At 36.6% G+C, this 23,193-nt stretch overlaps 1 protein-coding gene across 12 annotated transcripts in view; it reads right to left on the reverse strand.

Annotated features, from left to right (window-relative positions):
• Positions 1-23,193, reverse strand: part of ZMYM2 (zinc finger MYM-type containing 2) — a 164,475-nt gene that overhangs the window by 102,110 nt on the left and 39,172 nt on the right. For 10 of the 12 annotated variants that reach the window (XR_005029786.2, XR_005029785.2, XR_005029784.2 and 7 more), the window contains exon 3: positions 6,607-7,463. Coding sequence is in view for 7 of the 12 variants with exons in the window: in XM_057490436.1 (XP_057346419.1) it covers positions 6,607-7,453 (847 nt within the window). In the remaining 5 variants the exon portion in view is untranslated. Of the gene's footprint in view, positions 1-6,606; positions 7,464-8,187; positions 8,434-23,193 lie in introns of all 12 variants that reach the window. The other 2 variants (XM_057490439.1, XM_036910168.2) reach the window with 2 other exon arrangements.

Genomic DNA, 23,193 nt, shown 5'->3' on the forward strand with positions numbered 1-23,193 from the left:
ATTGGTAAAGAAGAAGTTAAACTGTCACTATTTGCAGATGACATGATACTGTACATAAAAAACCCTAAAGACTCCACTCCAAAACTACTAGAACTGATATCGGAATACAGCAAAGTTGCAGGATACAAGATCAACACACAGAAATCTATGGCTTTCCTATACACTAACAATGAACCAACAGAAAGAGAAATCAGGAAAACAACTCCATTCACAATTGCATCAAAAAAAATAAAATACCTAGGAATAAACCTAACCAAAGAAGTGAAAGACTTATACTCTGAAAACTACAAGTCACTCTTAAGAGAAATTAAAGGGGACACTAACAGATGGAAACTCATCTCATGCTCATGGCTAGGAAGAATTAATATCGTCAAAATGGCCATCCTGCCCAAAGCAATATACAGATTTGATGCAATCCCTATAAAACTACCAGCAACATTCTTCAATGAACTGGAACAAATAATTCAAAAATTCATATGGAACCACCAAAGACCCCGAATAGCCAAAGCAATCCTGAGAAAGAAGAATAAAGTAGGGGGGATCTCACTCCCCAACTTCAAGCTCTACTATAAAGCCATAGTAATCAAGACAATTTGGTACTGGCACAAGAACAGAGCCACAGACCAATGGAACAGACCAGACAATCCAGACATTAACCCAGACATATATGGTCAATTAATATTTGATAAAGGAGCCATGGACATACAATGGCGAAATGACAGTCTCTTCAACAGATGGTGCTGGCAAAACTGGACAGCTACATGTAGGAGAATGAAACTGGACCATTGTCTAACCCCATATACAAAGGTAAACTCAAAATGGATCAAAGACCTGAATGTAAGTCACGAAACCATTAAACTCTTGGAAGAAAACATAGGCAAAAACCTCTTAGACATAAACATGAGTGACCTCTTCTTGAACATATCTCCCCGGGCAAGGAAAACAACAGCAAAAATGAGTAAGTGGGACTATATTAAGCTGAAAAGCTTCTGTACAGCAAAAGACACCATCAATAGAACAAAAAGGAACCCTACAGTATGGGAGAATATATTTGAAAATGACATATCCGAAAAAGGCTTGACATCCAGAATATATAAAGAGCTCACACGCCTCAACAAACAAAAAACAAATAACCCAATTAAAAAATGGGCAGAGGAACTGAACAGACGGTTCTCCAAAAAAGAAATACAGATAGCCAACAGACACATGAAAAGATGCTCCACATCGCTAATTATCAGAGAAATGCAAATTAAAACTACAATGAGGTATCACCTCACACCAGTAAGGATGGCTGCCATCCAAAAGACAAACAACAACAAATGTTGGCGAGGCTGTGGAGAAAGGGGAACCCTCCTACACTGCTGGTGGGAATGTAAATTAGTTCAACCATTGTGGAAAGCAGTATGGAGGTACATCAAAATGCTCAAAACAGACTTACCATTTGACCCAGGAATTGCACTCCTACGAATTTACCCTAAGAATGCAGCAATCAAGTGTGAGAAAGATCAGTGCACCCCTATGTTTATCGCAGCACTATTTACAATAGCCAAGAATTGGAAGCAACCTAAATGTCCATCGGTAGATGAATGGATAAAGAAGATGTGGTACATATACACAATGGAATACTACTCAGCCATAAGAAAAGGGCAAATCCAACCATCTGCAGCAACATGGATGGAGCTGGAGGGTATTATGCTCAGTGATACAAGCCAAGCGGAGAAAGAGAAATACCAAATGATTTCACTTATCTGTGGAATATAAGAACAAAGGAAAAACTGAAGGAACAAAACAGCAGCAGAATCACAGAACTCAAGAATGGACTAACAGGTACCAAAGAGAAAGGGACTGGGGAGGATGGGTGGTAGGGAGGGATAAGGGGGGGGAGAAGCAGGGGGGTATTAAGATTAGCATGCATGGGGGGGCAGGAGAAAAGGGAGGGCTGTACAACACAGAGAAGGCAAGTAGTGATTCTACAACATTTTGCTATGCTGATGGACAGTGACTGTAAAGGGGTTTATAGGGGGGACCTGATATAGGGGAGACCCTAGTAAACATAATATTCGTCATGCAAGTGTAGATTAGTGATACCAAAAAAAAAAAAAGGCAGTTCCTGTGTGGTAACCTCCAATGAGTTCTACACAAGGGTATAAAGGGCATATAAAAGTGTAGGCAAAGGGTCTGTTTGTGTTTATACAGAGGATCAAAGCCTAATTGGGCTACCCCGAAAATGAACTAAGATACGATATGAAAAAGAACTTCCAACATCTGCACTCTCTGGAAGGCTCATGCCAGAAGATGATCATCAAAAAACCCCAACAAAGATCCACACACTGCTACAGCTGTAGATGCACTCATCCCACCAGTTCCTGGACTTGCCATGGGAATGAGGAAGGAGGTATCTAAGCTGGCCTGTGCATACAGTAAAACAACTAATTTGACTGGATCTATACTGTTGGAACTCAATCAAGAATTAGGAGAAGTGCAAATTATAGCGCTCCAAAATCTTACAACTACAGACTATTTACTGTTAAAAGAACATATGGGATGTGAACATTCCCCAGGAATGGGTTGTTTTAATTTGTCTGATTTCTCTCAGACTGTTCAAGTTCAGTTGGACAATATCCACCACATCATAGATAAGTTTTCACAAATGCCTAAGGTGCCTAACTGGTTTTCTTGGTTTCACTGGAGATGGCTGGTTATTACAGGTATGCTTTGGTTATGTAACTATACTCCTATTATGTTAATGTGTGTGCGTAATTTAAGTAGTAGCTTAAAACCTATACATGCTGAAGTTACTCTACAAGAAGATATGTCAAAGAAATAATCAATCTTCCCATGTTTTCTGCCGCCTGCTACTTCTATAGCTTTTCTTCTTCCTTCCTAATTACAACCCTTAAATAGAATTCGTGCCTCATATCAAATTTACCGAGTATCATAATTCTTCCAAGTGGCAAACATACCTCAAGACAAATGCTGGGCATAGAAGCCACAGGGCATAAATATGCAAAGAAATAAAAAGCTAACTGTTTCAAACAATAAGGCTTCTCTCTCACTTACCAACTTAACATTTCCCTGTATGGCCCCGGAAGATGACTGGTTAGCCAGAGACGGGTAAGATTCCTCAAGGGAGGAACAACCTAAGACAGGCACAGTCGCAGGGGGGGTCATCAGGTGAGAAATTGGGGATCAACAGAGGTGAGGCTTAGAACCTCACCCCCCGTTCTGAGAGAAATCTTCTGCATAGTGGATGTTTTATTGCCCTTGTCTAGCTTGGATTAACACATAGTCTACAGGCACACACCTGATCATCTACATTTGCTCTCTTACAACACTAAACTATGTTTTCTACCTTTATCTTGTATCTACCTACCACTTCAGCATTTTATTAAAAATAATAATAAAGAGAGAAATGTGGTATCCACATATAAATCAAGTATAAAAATCAAATGAGTATTCATATTTGAACTGACTGTTTATAGTTCATAATGCATGAGCAAAACCGAAAGTTTCTGTGATGACTGCCCTTGTACTGTTCACCATGTAACTTATTCACTATGTAAGAATTTGTTCTCCATGTAAGAACTTGTTTGTTATGCCTCAGAAGATTGGAGACTGACGAAAATTAGGCTTGGGGTGGATTAATGATTGTGCATTGAGCATTGACTCCCCTATACAGAATTTTATTGTTGTTAACAACCATTTGATCAATAAATATGAGAGATGCCCCCACAAACACACACAAAAAAAGTACACACTTCCAATTGTAAAATAAATAAGTAACTGGGATGTAATGTATAGCATAAGGAATATAGTCAAAATATTGTAACAACTTGGTATGGTGATAGCTGGTACCTAGAATTATCATGTATATAAATGTTGAATCACTATGTTGTACACCTGAAATTAATGTAATGTAATACTGTGTGTCAACTACCCTTCAATAAAAAATAATTATCTAAAAATAATAATAATAATAATAATAATAATTGAAAGAACTGGCAATTCCATGTTATGAAGGGCTTTCAATCAATTATATTTGAACATATGTCAGAAGGAATAAGCTTGTTACAACACAAATACTAGCTCCTTGGGATTCTCAACTTTGTAGGCTTATCATCTGAATACAGTATACACTTAAAGGAACATATTTAAACTTAAGGGCATCTATTAACTTGATTTTGAAAAAATGATGCTTCTCCCTGCCCTCACCCCCGATTTAATTTTAAGCCCTCTATAAATAATGTAATGGCTCCCCTTATCTGTATTTGAGCTTACATTTCCTCTACTTTCAACCTCCCACCTCCTCCAACATCAACATACTTTTAAGAATAGAAGGAACCTAGTCATTGTGTCTAAGCCCTCTGTTTTATACAAAGGACTATCAAGGGACATCAATTTAATTCATCACAAGTCAAAATTAGTCCAAGAGCTAATATAAATAGCCAAGATTTTATAATTCTTTATTACAAATAAAAGCTAAATTCATAAACACAAGAGCAAGAGGTGTATCTATTTAGTTATTCTGATGAGTAATTTACATTCCCTTGTGTGACAGTACAAGTAAACAAACACATATGTCCCTTTGATCCAGCAATATTCCTAAAGAAATAAGTATCCCAAGGTATATGCATAAGCATATTATTCTTAAGAGCTATTTAAATAGTAAAAACTGGAACTGAGCTAAATAATTTTTTAAAACATCAAACATACATAGTTGATATGGTTAAAAGTCCAAGATCTATTGTTAGATATTTAAAGGTGTAGTAGGAAGAGTTTGCAAAAATATAAATATACCTGTACTATGACCTCAGGTTAGAATTAAATGTACCATTCTCAAGGATGAGACTGAATATTATATTCTTTTTGACAATTGCTCAAATTTCTGATTTTTTCCTTAGAGTATGTTCCTGGATGTAAAGCTACTGGCCAAAGAATATCATTAATTTTGACCCCCCAAACATTTTTGGTTTAAAAAATAAACTGGTTTATAGTAGTTTTGAATTATGTGTTTTTAATATAATTATAATAAAGACAAAATAGACATCTTGAAACTAATTTGGGCATTACCATTTCTTAAACTTTTATGTAATCGAGAAGGTTAAAATGAAAGACACACTAATATATAATATATAGTTGGTAATAGCATAAATTGACAAGATCTATGACAATATATTTCCACAATTAAAAAATGCTCATATAAACTCATACATACCACACATATACATGCACATGCACAGAGTCATCACACACACATACACTGACCTACCTATAAGTATCTATGTACCTATAGGGGAAAAGAGTCTTAGAAAGCATGATAAATTTTCAAAAAAGTAAGTAATAAGGAATATAATTCAAAACTACTATAAACCAGTTTATTTTTTAAACCTAAAGATTAAAAAATCTTTGAGGGGTCAGAATTAATGATATTCTTTGGCCAGTAGCTTTACTTCCACGAACATACTCTAAGGAGATAATAAAAAATTTGAGCAAAGATGTTCATATATAGACCTATAATAATAAAATACAGTAAACACTGTAAAAGGTAAATATGGTAATGGTATGTCTATGCCCATTGTGCAGCCATTAAAAACATTTGTGTACAAATGTTAATAGTATAAGAAAAAATAATATAATATAATATGGGGGAGAACAGGAAACAAAAACATTTTAAAAAAGCTTCATTTCAATCAAGCTAAAAAATACAAAGCAAAGTCTGAATGAAAGACAACCACACAACAGTGATAATTTCCAGTTAATGAGACTACAGGGGATTTTTCTCCTACATTTTTAAACTACAGATTTTCTAAACATTATTCAATAATTATATATTTCTCTCATAATCAAAAAAAGTAATAAGTAAAAAAGAAAAATGACTAGCATTATATAGAGCATTCTATCTACACTACCTAGTTTTTAGTCATTCCTTACTATTCTCCACAATTCTTAGGCTGGTAACACTTGCTAATGAACCTAAAATGATGAACGAATGACACAAAAATAGAGAGAGGGATGTACCAGAGAGACAGAGGCAGACAAATACAAAGAGAGGGATGTATCAGAGAGACATGGTCATGAAAAAGCCAGAGTTCTTAAGACTTCCCTATTTCAACATTTTCACAAAGCAAAACTGCCCACAGAAAACTTTTAATTGTCAAGAAATTTACTGACTTTCTATTAAAAAAAAAATGCTGTGTAAAATTAAAATCAGACAGGCAATAAAAATTAAACACAGAAAGTAAAAACAAATCTAAATACAATTATTGTACAATACTATACTGCTACTTAATTTTTTTGTTCTGTACTTACATATTAAAGTACTACTACTAAAAGTATATTAGCAAAAAGTGAATATATGACAAATTGAGATGCCAAATTATTAGATATTATTGGTGATGAACATAAGAGTATTTTTTTAAATCCTTTGGACATAAATGTCTATGATTAATTTTCTTAATAACCCACAGAGAAATACTATACATGGCTTTGCATCTCTGAAAGTCAAAAGAGTTAACACATCTTATGGTAGCACAAATTACTACAATGAAAAAAGAAATCAACCGAAGTTTAAATTCATTTACATGGAGTAGGTCGCTTACTGCTTACCAGGATTATGATGAGTTGCAGATTCTCCATTCTGAAATACGTCTCCTGCCACATTCATTCTACCAGGATTAAAAGGTCCTACTGCAGTCTTGGTCTGTGAAGTTAAAGATGGGGTGTATGTTTGTATATTAACACCAAAATTACTTGACTGCAGTCCGTTAGAGACATCTCCCAAGTTGGTATTCTGCAGTGATGTTACATGTGTAATCATTAGGTTCATATCTCGCCCGTCAGTATTTTCTAATTGGCCATCATTCACAGAGCTTACACCTGTTTCTAAGGTTGTAACATTAGCAATCTGAATTTCAGAGTCTGGTTCTGTGGTAATGCCACTATTACCCATTCCTGCATTTACCTTACTTCTTGAAAAACTGGAAGTTGAGAAATCCATATCATTGATTCTGTTTTTAGTCTCAGGAGGTCTCCGTTCAATAAAATTGGAAGAATTTTTCTCTTGACCTTGATTCGTTTCCATGTCCTCTTCATCATCAATGACAATTGTCTCACTTACACTTCCCTTCTGGGAAGCCAACTCTTTTGAGGAAGGAAGAATTTTGGAATCATTTCCTTGCAGTTCTTCATTTTTTGATGATGAAAATGTTATGGTTCTTTGATCAGTTACCACTGGTGCAGAAGGTGGGGGAGGTTGTACAGGTTCGATAAAAACAACGTCATCATCATCTTCCACTGATGAGTTTTGAAATTTATTAGATCTAGAAACTAAAGGATTAGGTGGACCACTAAATGAATTTCCTACATTCGTGAGACTAGTTGCCATGGCCGTACTCCCTAATAAAACAGGAGTCTGATCAGTCAATTCTAATCCTCCCACTGAACCTGTGTCCATGCCAAAGAACCTGTTAGGGAGATGGAAAAAAACAAAAATAATACAAATGTCAGTATTTTTTTTTTTACTCTAACTGAGAATTTTTTAAAGGTACTTTCATTGTCTTTTTGTATTCTAAGTAAGAATGACTTGTATCTAATATCCAAGAAAAATATGATACTCATTTTGTGACTTTCTCTCATTCACTCACCGTTTCATATAGTATACATGCAAACTTGCTGCAATACAGAAAGGTAATTATCTAAGTTTCAGTAATATTATGCAGTGTTATTTACCTCTATCACCTTCTTTCACCAGTGTTTATCCTATAAACTTTAACACAGAGAACAAAGATAAATCCTATACACATCTGAACAGGAAAATAACCAAAACCTGACAATAAAAATCCATTCTCTACACATTTATCTTATTTATCCACTGTATTGAATAAAATGGTACGGTCTGATCACTAATTTTCCTTACTTCATGCTTTTTTTTTTTAATCCCTTCTCATATTCCCTGGCTCCCATGGAACTGTATGATTAAATCCTACAGACAATCTGAAATCTTTCTTGACTCTATCTAGAAAGATTAAATCCTTATTTGCGAGGCACTAAGCTATGTGCTTTATATCCATTTATCTGACTGAATAATGGCACTCAAAGATATGAGATCCTAATCCTAGAACCTGTAGATTACCAGATATGGAAAAGGGGTCTTTGCAGATATGATTAAGGATTTAAAAATGAGATTACCTGAGTAGGTAGGCCCTCAATTCAGTCACAAGTGCCCTTATCAAAGGGAGGTACAAGGAGATTATTACAGGCACAAAAGTAGGCCAAGAGGCTGACTGGAAGCAGCAGGTGATGCAACCAAGGAATGCTGGCAGTCGCCAGGTGGTAACAGAGTCAAGGAACAGGTTTTCCCCAGAACCTCCAGAGGAAGCACTGTGCTGCTGACAGTACTTGAGCCCACTAATTTCTGACTTCTGACCTCCAGAACTGTAGTAGAAAAAAATGTCTGTTGTTTTAAGCCACCACGCATTTGTGGTTAATTTATTATAATAGCCACAGGAAATTAATACAACCCACTTCATAGTTACATCTTCAAAACAACTCTTAATATAGTTATACTTGTCACATTTTAATGATTAAGAAATTGTGGACCCCTTCAATTCCTGGAATAAAGATTCAACGAATCCCTTTTAGCTTCACATTATCTACTCTCTATAAATAACAATTCCATTACATTTTATATTATAAAAAAAATATGCACTTAATAAATGATTTAAAAAAAAAAGAAATCGTGGCTTGGAGATGCTAACATCTGGAATGCACACACGGGTATTTATAATTCAGTCCAAACTTTTCATCAATATGTTTTATTCAACTAATATTTTCTGAGCACCTACTGTATATGAAGGGCTGTGCTGAAGCCAAAGAGACAGCAGAGTTAATAGTAAAGAAAGAAAAAAAGTTACTGAGCAGATGGAGAGGGTGAGGTCATGGGCACAGGCAGTAATAGAACTAATCCTTAACATGAATCACCTTAATCTCAGAGATTAAATGGGAAAAAAAATCAATAAAGGGGAAAAAAATGAAGGATGAGTATAGTTTGTAGGTAACTTTGTAGGTAAATCAATGGGAATCTCAAGTGTTTTAAACACAATAGTCTCATTTTTATAGAGTAGGTAATCTAAGAAGGTGAAAAGACTGGTTGTATGGGTCTTAACCACCGCTTTAAGGGCCTCAATGCCAAGTTTTAAATCCTTCATAATCCTCCCTCTCTAATAAACCACTTAGACCAGTTAAAAAAAAAAGGTTTAAGAAAACTTACTACTTTATATATATTGTCATTTGCTCATATTGCTATAAGGAACTTCTGGAAGCATGAAGAAGACATTAACATAAATAATTACACTTTGGCAGATGGGTGACAGGGATGGAGAAGTTGTTTATGTATTTGTTGCATCTTTTAAATTTCTGAACATGATTTCTCACTTATTTTTAAAGGTAATATTTAAATTTTTTCAAAACAGAGTGAAGAGATAACTACTTTGGTGATCAAAGAAGACCACCTTAAGCAGGTGACATTTACACAGAAATCTGAAGTGACAATAAAGATCCAACTGTGGAAAAATTGGAGGAAGGGCACTTAGCTCCTGAAAAAGCCTAATGGGAATGGGCTGGTGAATTCAAGCAACAGAGTAAAGGCCAATACAGCTGAAACAAGGTAGTTAGGGAAGAAAAGCATGAAATGACATATATAAAAACAGGTACAGATCAACTCAACGAGCCAACAAGTTAATCCATTCATTGCATTCAACTATGATTTACAGAGCACCTAGTATACACAAGATATTGTCTCAGGCACTTGAGAAAAATCAATGAACAAAACAAGTAAATATCCCTACCCATCAGAAAAAAATTAACTCTAAAAGCAAGACTTTGGAATTTACTGTAACAGGAAACACTGCAGTTTTCTGTTAAAAACAAAAGGCTAACATAATCTCACTTATGTTTTGAATAGGTCACAGTGGCTGCTACATGGGAAAATGGATTGTAAGAGCACCAAGACTGGAAGCCGACCAACTAGATGGCCATTTATCTAATGAGAGATGGTGGTAGCTGAAACAAGGGTGGTAAAAGATGGGGAAAGGTGAACAGACTGAAGTTTTTTAAATAGTAGTTCTTACTGTCATGAAAAGATCTACAAGATATACTATTGACTGAAAAAAAGTTACTGAACAAAGAGTGATTATTACTATAATGTTACACATTCCCCAAAAACCCATAAATACATACACATACTGTGTTCTTCCTAAAGTATATATATTTTTATGTAAATTCATGGGGGAAAAAAACCCTCTGGAAGGATCACACCATAATGGTAGAAGTGGTTTGCTAGGAAGAACAGGGAGTTTGGATAGGGGAGGTGATCAACAAATTGCACTTTATATTCCACATTAATCTAAAAAGAATTTCAGGCAGCTAAGCACCTAAATAAATAATGGGAAAAAATAGGAGTCAGTAACAGAAGATGATGTAAAGTTGACAAAAAGCTAAAGATGAAGGGATTATCAATCTTCAGATACAAGATACAGAATAATTACTTTTAACAGGCATTAATAAGGGGTTTACCAACTTTTTTATGGACAATGTGGACCCACTATAAATAACTTATCTTCTTGTTAAAACCTAAAACAGTTGCAAGGCACAGAGCAGAATATTTGCAGAAAGGCCAAAGAGCAAAAACCATATGTTCACTTTAACTACCAGTTATTTTTAAGTGACATCATTATTTAATTGTCAAGGTATACAATGTAATTCCTTATGTTATATATACTGTGTTATTCTCTGACCATTAAGCATCCCAATTAAACCATGTTCTAGTTCTAAAGGGCACAATATCCCATTCAGCACAGTAATGAAAATGAAATGTTTCCAGTAACTTACAATGGATTTTATAGGGAAGATTTTTACTACTTTATTTTCACTTAACCGTGACAATAACCCTTTTGAGTTAAATAAACAGATATTTACTTTTTTGTCTAGTAAACAGTAGCTCACCCTCCTTAATTTAAACAGCCTAAGGTTCCACGACAATATCAGGATTCAAACAAACACTATGTACAAAGCTCAACTGCAAAACCAGTTTTTGTTCCTCTTTGAGCCAGAGCTGTGTCTGTGTCAGGATGTCAGAGATGCTAATATTGGATAATGCAAAAGTTACATTTATTTCTGCTTTAAAGAAAATGGATAATTCTATTTAGAAACCTGAGTGACTAATCACTTTACCCAGATTTACAAATTACCTTGTATTTTAAATATATTTTCAAAAATTAAAATATATACAGCATGACTCTAAAGAACTCAAATAGGAAGACTTTATAGTAAAACAACATATATTTGGGGAAACCTTCATGTAAGGCTGCCACGTAATTTTAAGCAAGCATGAAAAAAACCTTAACATAACCACTACAGAAAGTTTTAGAAGTTGAAATATGCAGAATAACATTTTGACTGAAAATTTTCATAACTAATTCAATGCAATTTTTTTAAATTTAAAAACTGGAAGTATATTCATCCAGTACAATTTAATATTAATGTAATGATTATGAGCTAAATATTCATGCCAGTTAAACATTAAGGCAACTGTCTGAAGTTAAATCATTATCTGCCTTATGCAAATTAAAAAAAAAATAACTAAACTGCCTAGGACCACAACCAGAAGTGGTAGAGGTCAGGATTTGAATATTCTTAACTGTTATATAACATACAATTAAGTATTCAACAATAAAATATATAGCACAGCTCTTATTTATAATAAAAAAGACCAAAGCCATTCAATAAAACAATAGCCAAATCAATACTCAAAATACTAAAATACTAAAGGGAAGAAATGTCACGCCTGAAGTGCCAAGCTAACAAAGGATTTAAAAAAACAAATGAAGCTGAACTTCTGGTTAACATTCATTTGCCACAAGGTAGAAAGTATCCTCATCAACATAATTTTCAGAGGAATAAATTTACTGATGCTATGAAATGTATAGGTTTTTAATGAATGAGTTCTCTGGATCATTTCTACATTTTAACACACCTAAAGCAGAAGACAACAATTTCCAGGACAGAAAACTCAGAACTGACTTCACAGTACCCTCTGGTGGTTGCTATGTATCAATTCATTCTTCACAGAAGAAAACAGTGGAGTGCAGAATAGAACTTTGCTTACAAGTTAGTTGTCTACAGTAAACCACTTTTCAAATTAGAGTAACAACCATTTTATGCCAACTGTAACAGCTTTTTTCAAATCCTAGACTGCAAATAGATTTTATCACTTCTATATGCTATTGAGAATGTTTCAACCACAAAACACTTTAGTCCTATAAAGAAAAGATAATTAATCCAATTAAAAGTTGACCACTTTTACCACCCAAATAAAACCTATTCCATTTAGCCACTTTTCTATATCAAGTCAATTCTAATTAGCTACTTATTTAAAACAGAGCAAATAACTTCACTACTCTGAGCTTCTATTTTTCCCAAAGCAAATGGTATAAAAACAGTTCTTAGGAGCTTTTTTAGAATTCAAAGAAATAACTGGATATGAAAATCAATTAATACACTGTTAACACCTAAACAATCACCAGGCATTTTTTTCCCTGGACCCCAAGATTTCATTAAGTTTCTAATTAATTTTTAAGCTTCCTTGAGATTCTCCATCATTGCTATAGACCAAATGTTGGCATGACCCCAAAATTTATATGTTGAAGTCTTGACCTGCAATGAGATGGTTATTAGGAGGCAGGGATTTTGAGAAGTGATTAGGTCACAGAGGTGGACCCCTCATGAATGGAATCAGTACCCTTTTTATAAAAGACACCCACAGAGCTCCCTTTCCCCTTCCCTATGTGAGGACACAGCAAGAAGACAGCAGTCCCTCTGTGAATCAGGATGTACACCCTCACTAGACATCAAATCTACCAGACCCCTGATTTTGGACCTTCCAGGCTCCAGAACTCTGAGGAATGAATAAATGTTGTCTATGGTATTTTTCTTATAGCAGTCCAATACACTAACACAATCATGATGAATTATAAATATTTTCAGTTCTATTTGGTCTTTATTGACTCAACAAGAATGAATTAACCCAATACTTGATGTTCTCATGAACAAAGAAAAGGTGACAGTTTAAATTAAAATGTTGGCATTCATTAAGAAAGATCAGTGTCTTCTATACTTCTATACTTCTTACTGCGTTGACAGTCACCACACTAGCAGGGTGAAGATTTAATAATACAGGTTACTGTTCAACCACTCTTTGTATATCTGAAACCCACGTAAGACTATATTATCAATGATCCTATGATAATTTAAAAAAGGATCAGTACCTGCTGAGAAGTTTGTGAACTTTCAAAGAAAAACACTAAGAAATTACTTCAAAGTGATACAAGAAAAACAGTATTTTCTCACTGATAGGCCTATCTAAGAGGTTTCTAGGTAGCACAAGAGTTAACAGAAAAAACTAAGGTGAATTCTTCCCTACAGCAAAGGGTACTAGTCAATATGCATTTATGGTAATTATACTAGTTCTGAGGCTATGTGACTCAGAACGTTAAATTTAAAATGCTAAGAATTAAAATTCTTAATAAAATGCATTTATAGGAAAACAATTACATTCACATTTACATAAAAAAGAATAAAATACCTAAGAATAAACCTAACCAAGGAAGTGAAAGACCTGTATCACAAAAACTACAAGACATTCTTAAGAGAAATTGAAGAGGACACTAACAAATGGAAACTCATCCCGTGCTCTTCGCTAGGAAGAATTAATATCATCAAAATGGCCATCCTGACCAAAGGAATCTACAGATTTAATGCAATCCCTATCAAATTACCAACAGTATTCTTCAACGGACTGGAACAAATAGTTCTACAATTCATATGGAACCACCAAAGACCCCGAATACCCAAAGAAATCGTGAGAAGGAAGAAAAAAGTGGGGGGATCTCACTCCCCAACTTCAAGCTCTACTACAAAGCCACAATAATCAAGACAATTTGGTACTGGCACAAGAGCAGAGCCACAGACCAGTGGAACAGAATAGAGACTCCAAACATTAACCCAAACATATATGGTCAAATAATATACGATAAAGGAGCCATGCACATACAATGGGGAAATGACAGCCTCTTCAACAGCTGCTCTTGGCAAAACCGGACAGCTACATGTAAAAGAATGAAACTGGATCACTGTCTAACCCCATACACAAAAGCACACAAGTAAATTTGAAATGGATCAAAGACCTGAATGTAAGCCATGAAACCATAAAACCCTTAGAAAAAAACACAAGCAAGTCTCTTGGACATAAACGTGAGTGACTTCTTCATGAACATATTTCCCAGGGCAAGGGAAACAAAAGCAAAAATGGACAAGTGGCAAGGAGCCAAGATGGCGGTGTGAGTAGAGCAGCACAAATCTCCTCCCAAAACCATATATATTTCTGAAAATTCAACAAATACAACTATCCCTAAAAGAAAGATCAGAAGATACAGGACAACAGTCAGGCTACATCCACACCTACAAGAACCCAGTGCCTCACGAAGTAGGTAAGATACAAGCCCCCGCCTGGCGGGACCCGAGCACCTCTCACCCCAGCTCCCAGCAGGAGGAGAGAACTTGGAGCAGGGAGGGAGAGGGAGCCCAAGACTGCTAAACACCCCACCCTAGCCATCTGCACCGGAGCGAAGACACAGAGTGCATGGGGTGCTGGATACTAGGGAAACAGGACAGTAAAACCTGTGAGTGGGTCCACACAGCCAGCACCCCTGGGACAAAGAAAAGCGAGGGCATTTTGAAAGTCTTAAAGGGACAGGGGCATCACAGCTGGATGGAGGCGTCTCGGCACAATCAGCTCAGCAGCTGGGAAACCGGGGAACTCTGGGCACCCCAACCCTCTGGGCGGCAGCGCCACTCGGAGGCCCCTCACGGAGATAAACAGCCTTCAACCCGTTTCCCCTCCGATGACGCTCCACCAGAGTAGAGAGGCAGCCTGACGCTGGCCAAGCTAAAAGCAGCAAGGCAGCTTCTTTCACAACGGCCAGGCAAGAATTACGAACCCCGTCTGTGCGCAGCTGCCCAGCACAAGCCGCAAGGGGTCGCTGTTCTCCCAGGAGAGGAAGGCCACAAACCAGCAAGAAGGGATGTTCTCCCATCCGACACACGCACCAGCTCCCTACAATTACCTCTATCGCCATGAAAAGGCAGAAGAATTTGATACAGACAAGAATAACACAGACATCCTCCCATGAGAAGGAATCTGGGGAGACAGGCCTAACTAATCTCCCTGAAAAAGAATTCAAAATAAAGGTGATAACCATGCTGATGAAGCTGCAGAGAAATATGCACGAGCTAAGGGGTGACGTCCGGAAGGAGATTACAGAAATGAACCAATTCTGCAAGGATTTATAAGCAGAAGAGATAAGATGCAACAGCCCGCTGATGGAATAGAAACCAGAGAACAGGAACGCATAGAAGCTGATGCAGAGAGATAAAAGGATCTCCAAGAATGAAACAATATGAAGAGAACTGTGGGACCAATCCAAAAGGAACAATATCTGCATTATAGGGGTACCAGAAGACGAAGAGAGAGAAAAAGGGACAGAAAGTGTATTTGAAGAAATAATTGAAAACTTCCCCAAACTGGGGGAGGAAATAATCGCTCAGACCACAGAAGTAAACAGAACTCCCAAAAGAAGGGACCCAAGGAGGACAACACCAAGACACATAATAATTAAAATGGCAAAGATCAAGGACAAGGACAGAGATTTTTTTCTTTTTATTGGCAAATTAAATATACATTTAAGGTGTACAACTTATATAGAGATATACACATGAATTATATATACACTTACACAAAGGTTGTGAAATAATGACCACAGATAAAGATAATTAATACATCCTTTAGCACAGCTGGTACTACTTTCCTTTATCACTATGATTTTGTATTCCCCTTTCTTCTTCCCCGCCCTTGTCCCTCCTTTCCCAACCCATCCTCCCCAGACCCTTTCCCTTTGGTAACTATTAGTCCATTCTTGGGTTCTGTGATTCTGCTGCTGTTTTGTCCCTTCAGTTTTCCTTTGTTCTTATACTCCATATATGAGTGAGATCATTTGGTAGTTGACGTTCTCCACCTGGCTTATTTCACTGAGCATAATACTGTCTAGCTCCAACCATGCTGTTGCAAATGGTAGGATCTGTTTTTTTCTTATGGCTGAGTAACATTCCATTGTGTATATGTACCACCTCTTCTTTAACCATTCATCTACTGATGGACATTTAGGTTGCTTCCATATCTTGGCTTTTGTAAATAGTGCAGCGATAAACATAGGGGTGCATCTGTCTTTTTCAAACTGGAGTGCTGCATTCTTAGGGCAAATTCCTAGAAGTGGAATTCCTGAGTCAAATGGTATTTCTATTTTGAACATTCTGAGGAACCTCCATACAGCTTCCCACAATGATTGAACTAATTTCCATTCCCACCAGCAGTGTAGGAGGGTTCCCCTTTCTCCACACACTCGCCAACATTTGTTGTTGTTTGTCTTTTGGATGGTGGCGATCCTTACTGGTGTGAGGTGATATCTCATTGTGGTTTTAATTTGCATTTCTCTGATGACCAGCGATGTGGAGCATCTTTTCATGTGCCTGTTGGCCATCTGGATTTCTTCTTCAGAGAACTATCTACTCAGCTCCTCTGCCCATTTTTTAATTGGATTAGTTGCTTTTTGTTTCTTGAGGTGTGAGAGTTCTTTATGTACTTTGGACGTCAGTCCTTTATCGGATCTGTCATTTATGAATATATTCTCCCATATTGTAGCATACCTTTTTGTTCTATTGATGGTGTCCTTTGCTGTACAGAATCTTTTCAGCTTGATATAGTCCCACTTTTCAATTTTTGCTTTTGTTTCCTTTGCCCGGGGAGATATGTTCATGAAGAAGTCACTCATGTTTACGTCCATGAGATTTTTGCCTATGTTTTTTTCTAAGAGTTTTATGGTTTCATGACTTACATTCAGGTCTTTGATCCATTTTGAATTTACTTTTGTGTATGGGGTTAGACACTGATCCAGTTTCATTCTCTTATGGGTAGCTGTCCTGTTTTGCCAGCACCATCTGTTCAAGAGACTGCCATTTCCCCATTACATGTCCATGACTCCATTATCATATATTAACGGGCAATATACATCTGGGTTAATGTTTGGAGTCTGTATTCTGTTCCACTGCTCTGTGGCTCTGTTCTTACGGCAATACCAAATTGTCTTGATTACTGTGGCTTTGTAGTAGATGTTGAAGTTGGGGAGTGAGATCCCCCTGACTTTATTCTTCCTTCTCAGGATTGCTTTGGCTACTCAGGGTCTTTGGTAGTTCCAGAATTTTTTAACTATTTGTTTCAGTTCAATGAAGAATGCTGTTGTAATTTGATAGGGATTGCATCAAATGTGTGTATTGTTTTGGGCAGGATGGCCATTTTGACAATATTAATTCTTCCTAGCCAGGAGCATGGGATGAGTTTCCATTTTTTAGTGACCTCTTTAATTTCTCTTAAGAGTGTCTTATAGTATTCAGGGTATAGGTCTTTCACTTCCTTGGTTAGGTTTATTCCTAGGTATTGTATTCTTTTTCATGCTATTGTGAATGGAATTGTTTTCCTGATTTCTCTATTAGTTCAATGTTGGTGTATAGGAAAGCTACAGATTTCTGTGTGTTAATTTTATATCCTGCAACTTTGCTGAATTCCAATATTAGTTCTAGTAGTTTTGGAGTGGAGCCTTTAGGGTTTTTTATGTACAATATCATGTCATCTGCACATAGTGACAGTTTGACTTCTTCTTTATCAATCTGGATTCCCTGTATTTCTTTGTTTTGTCTAATTGCCTTCACTAGGTTGCCCAGTACCACATTGAATAACAGTGGAGAGAGTGGGCATCCCTGTCTTGTTCCCCATCTCAAAGGAAAAGCTTTCAGCCTCTCGCTGTTCAGTATGATGTTAGCTGTGGGTTTATCATATATGGCCTTTATTATGTTGAGGTGCTTGCCCTCTATACTCATTTTGCTGAGAGATTTTTTATCATGAATGGATGCTGAATTTTGTTGAATGGTTTTTCAGCTTCTATGCAGATGATCATGTGGTTTTTGTATTTCTTTTTGTTGATGTGGTGGATGATGTTGATGGATTTAGAACATTGTACCATTCTTGCATCCCTGGGATGAATCCCACTTGGTCATGGAGTATGATTCTCTTGATGTATTTTTGAATTCGGTTTGCTAATATGCTAATATTTTGTTGAGTATTTTTGCATCTACATTCATCAGGGTTATTGGTCTGAAGTTTTCTTTTCTGGTGGCGTCTTTGCCTGGTTTTGGTATTAGGGTGATGTTGGCTTCATACAGTGACTTTGGGAGTATTCCTCCCTCTTCTATTTTTTTGGAAAACTTTAAGAAGAATGGGTATTATGTCTTGTCTGTATCTCTGATAAAATTCTGAAGTAAATCTCTCTGTAGCGGGGGTTTAGTTCTAGGGTAGTTTTTTGATTACTGCTTCAATTTCGTTGCTGGTAATTGGTCGGCTTAGATTTTCTGTTTCTTTCTGGGTAAGTCTTGGAAGGTTGTATTTTCCTAGGAAGTTGTCCATTTCTCCTAGGTTTTCCAGCTTGTTGGCATATAGGTAAGGACAGAGTTTTAAGAGCAGCTAGAGAGAGGAAAAAGATCACATACAAAGGAAAACCCATCAGGTTATCATCAGATTTCTCAACAGAAACCTTACAGGCCAGAAGAGAATGGCATGATATATTTAACGCAATGAAACAGAAGGGCCTTGAACCAAGAATACTGTATCCACCACGATTATCATTTAAATATGAAGGAGGGATTAAACAATTCCCACACAAGCAAAAGTTGAGGGAATTGGACTCCCACGAACCACCTCTACAGGGTATTTTAGAGGGACTGCTCTAGATGGAAGCACTCCTAAGGTGAAACAGAAGTCACCAGAGAAAATAAAATCACAGCAAAGAAAACAGAACAACCAAATACTAACTAAAGGCAAAAAACAAAATCACCTACCCACAAAACCAGTTAAAGGAAACACAAAAGAGCACAGAATAAAACAACCAACATATAAAGAATGGAGGAGGAGGAATAAGAAGGGAGAGAAATAAAGAATCACCAGACAGTGTCCATAACAGCTCAATAAGCAAGGTAAGTTAGGCAGTAAGATACTAAAGAAACTAACCTTGAACCTTTGGTAACCACAAATCTAAAGCATGCAATGGCAATCAGTACGTATCTTTCAATAATCACCCTAAATGTAAATGGACTGAATGCACCAATCAAAAGACTCAGAGTAATAGAATGGATAAAAAAGCAAGACCCATTTATATGCTGCTTACAAGAGACCCACCTCAAACCCAAAGACATGCACAGACTAAAAGCCAAGGGATGGAAAAAGATATTCCATGCAAACAACAAGGACAAAAAAGCAGGTGTTGCAGTACTAGTATCAGACAAAATAGGCTTCAAAACAAAGAAAGTAACAAGAGATAAAGAAGGACATTACATAATGATAAAGGGCTCAGTACAACAAGAGGATATAACCATTATAAATATATATGTACCCAACAAAGGAGCACCAGCATATTTGAAACAAATACTAACAGAACTAAAGGAAGAAATAGAATGCAATGCATTCATTTTAAAAGACTTCAACACCCCATTCACTCCAAAGGACAGATCCACCAGACAGAAAATAAGTAAGGACACGGAGGCACTGAACAACACACTAGAGCAGATGGACCTAACAGACATCTATAGAACTCTACATCCAAAAGCAACAGGGTACACATTCTTCCAAAGTGCACATGGAACACTCTCCAGAAAAGGCCACATAGTAAGCCACAAAAGGAGCCTCAGTAAATTCAAAAAGACTGAAATCCTACCAACCAACTTTTCATACCACAAAGGTATAAAACTATAAATAAATTGTAAAAAGAAAGCAAAACGGCTCACAAACACATGGAGGCTTAACAACATGCTCCTAAATAATCAATGGATCAACGACCAAATTAAAATGCAGATCCAGCAATGTATAGAAACAAATGACAACAACACAAACCCCAACTTCTGTGGGATGCAGCAAAACCAGTCTTAAGAGGAATGTATATAGCAATCCAGGCATATTTAAGGAAGGAAGAACAATCCCAAATGAACAGTCTAATGTCACAATTATCTAAATTGGAAAAAGAAGAACAAATGAGGCCTAAAATCAGCAGAAGGAAGGACACAATAAAGATCCAAGAAGAAATAAATAAAATTGGGAAGAAAAAAACAATAGAAAAAAATCAATGAAACCAAGAGCTGGCTCTTTGAGAAAATAAACAAAATAGATACTCTAGCCAGACTTATTAAGAGAAAAAGAGAATCAACACACATCAACAGAATCAGAAACAAGAAAGGAAAAATCATGATGGACCCCATAGAAATACAAAGAATTATTAGGGAATATGATGAAAACCTATATTCTAACAAGCTGGAAAACCTAGAAGAAATGGACAACTTCTTAGAAAAGTACAACCTTCTAAGACAGACCAAGGAAGAAACACAAAATCTAAAGAGACCAATTACCAGCAAAGAAATTGAAGCAGTAATCAAAAAACTACCCAGAAACAAAATCCCCGGACCAGATGGATTCACCTCAGAATTTCATCAGACATACAGAGAAGACATAATACCCATTCCCCTTAAAGTTTTCCAAAAAATAGAAGAGGAGAGAATACTCACAAACTCATTCTATGAAGCCAACATCACCCTAATACCAAAACCAGGCAAAGACCCCACCAGACAAGAAAATTACAGACCAATATCCCTGATGAACGGAGATGCAAAAATACTCAACAAAATATTAGCAAACCGAATTCAAAAATACATCGAAAGGATCATACACCATGACCAAGTGGGATTCATCCCAGGGATGCAAGGATGGTACAACATTCTAAATCCATCAACATCATCTACCACATCAACAAAAAGAAGGACAAAAACCACATGATCATCTCCATAGATGCTGAAAAACCATTCAACAAAATTCAACATCCATTCATGATAAAAACTCTCAACAAAATGAGTACAGAGCGCAAGTACCCCAACACAATAAAGGCCATATATGATAAACCCACAGCTAACATCATACTGAACAGCGAGAACAACAGAGGAAAGGTTTTCCTCTGAGATCAGGAACAAGACAGGGATGCCCACTCTCTCCACTGTTATTCAACATAGTACTGGAGGTCCTAGCCAAGCCAATTAGACAAAACAAAGAAATACAAGGAATCCAGATTGGTAAAGAAGAAGTCAAACTGTCACTATATGCAGATAACATGATATTGTACATAAAAAACCCTAAAGACTCCACTCCAAAACTACTATAACTTATATCTGAATTCAGCAAAGTTGCAGGATACAAAATCAACACACAGAAATCTGTGGCTTTCCTATACACTAACAATGAACTAATAGAGAAATCAGAAAAACAATTCCATTCACAATAGCATCAAAAAGAATAAAATAACTAGAAATAAACTTAACCAAGGAAGTGAAAGACCTATACCCTGAAAAACTACAAGACACTCTTAAGAGAAATTAAAGAGGTCACTAAAAAATGGAAACTCATCCCATGCTCCTGGCTAGGAAGAATTAATATTGTCAAAATGGCCATCCTGCCCAAAACAATACACAGATTCGATGCAATCCCTATCAAATTACCAACAGCATTCTTCAATGAACTGGAACAGATAGTTCAAAAATTCATATGGAACCACCAAAGACCCCGAATAGCCAAAGCAATCCTGAGAAGGAAGAATAAAGTGGGGGGAGATCTCACTCCCCAACTTCAACCTCTTTTACAAAGCCACAGTAATCAAGACAATTTGGTACTGGCACAAGAACAGAGCCACAGACCAAAGGAACAGAACTCCATACATTAACCCTAACCGAGACTCCATACATTAACCCAAACATATATGGTCAATTAATATACGATAAAGGAGCCATGGACATACAATGGGGAAATGACAGTCTCTTCAACAGATGGTGCTGGCAATACTGGACATCCACATGTAAGAGACTGAAACTGGATCACTGTCTAACCCCACACACAAAAAGTAAATTCGAAATGGATCAAAGACCTGAATGTAAGTCATGAAACCATAAAACTCTTAGAAAAAAACATAGGCAAAAATCTCTTGGACATAAACATGAGCAACTTCTTCATGAACATATCTCCCCGGGAAAGGGAAACAAAAGCAAAAATTAACAAGTGGGCTATATCAAGCTAAAAAGCTTCTGTACAGCAAAGGACACCATCAATAGAACAAAAAGGCATGCTACAGTATGGGAGAATATATTCATAAATGACAGATCCGATGAAGGGTTGACATCCGAAATATATAAAGAGCTCACGACCCTCAACAAACAAAAAGCAAATAATCCAATTAAAAAATGGGCAGAGGAGCTGAACAGACAGTTCTCCAAAGAAGAAATCCAGATGGCCAACAGGCACATGAAAAGATGCTCCACATAGCTAATCATCAGAGAAATGCAAATTAAAACCACAATGAGATATCACCTCACACCAGTAAGGATGGCCACCATACAATAGACAAACAACAACAAATGTTGGCAAGGTTGTGGAGAAAGGGGAACCCTCCTACACTGCTGGTGGGAATGGAAGTTAGTTCAACCATTGTGGAAAGCAGTATGGAGGTTCCTCAGAATGCTCAAAATAGAAATACCATTTGACCCAGGAATTCCACTTCTCGAATTTACCCTAAGAACGCAGCACTCCAGTTTGAAAAACACAGATGCACCCCTATGTTTATCGCTGCACTATTTACAATAGCCAAGATATGGAAGCAACCTAAATGTCCATCAGTAAATGAATGGATAAAGAAGAGGTGGTACATATACACAATGGAATATTACTCAGCCATAAGAAAAAAACAGATCCTACCATTTGCAACAACATGGATGGAGCTAGAGGGTATTATGCTCAGTGAAATAAGCCAGGCGGAGAAAGACAAGTACCAAATGATTTCACTCATATGTGGAGTATAAGAACAAAGGAAAACTGAAGGCACAAAACAACAGCAGAATCATAGAACTGAATGATTCAAGAATGGACTAATAGTTACCAAAGGGAAAGGGACT

This window comes from Manis pentadactyla, chromosome 2 (assembly GCF_030020395.1).
Source record: "Manis pentadactyla isolate mManPen7 chromosome 2, mManPen7.hap1, whole genome shotgun sequence".
Taxonomy (NCBI): domain Eukaryota; kingdom Metazoa; phylum Chordata; class Mammalia; order Pholidota; family Manidae; genus Manis; species Manis pentadactyla.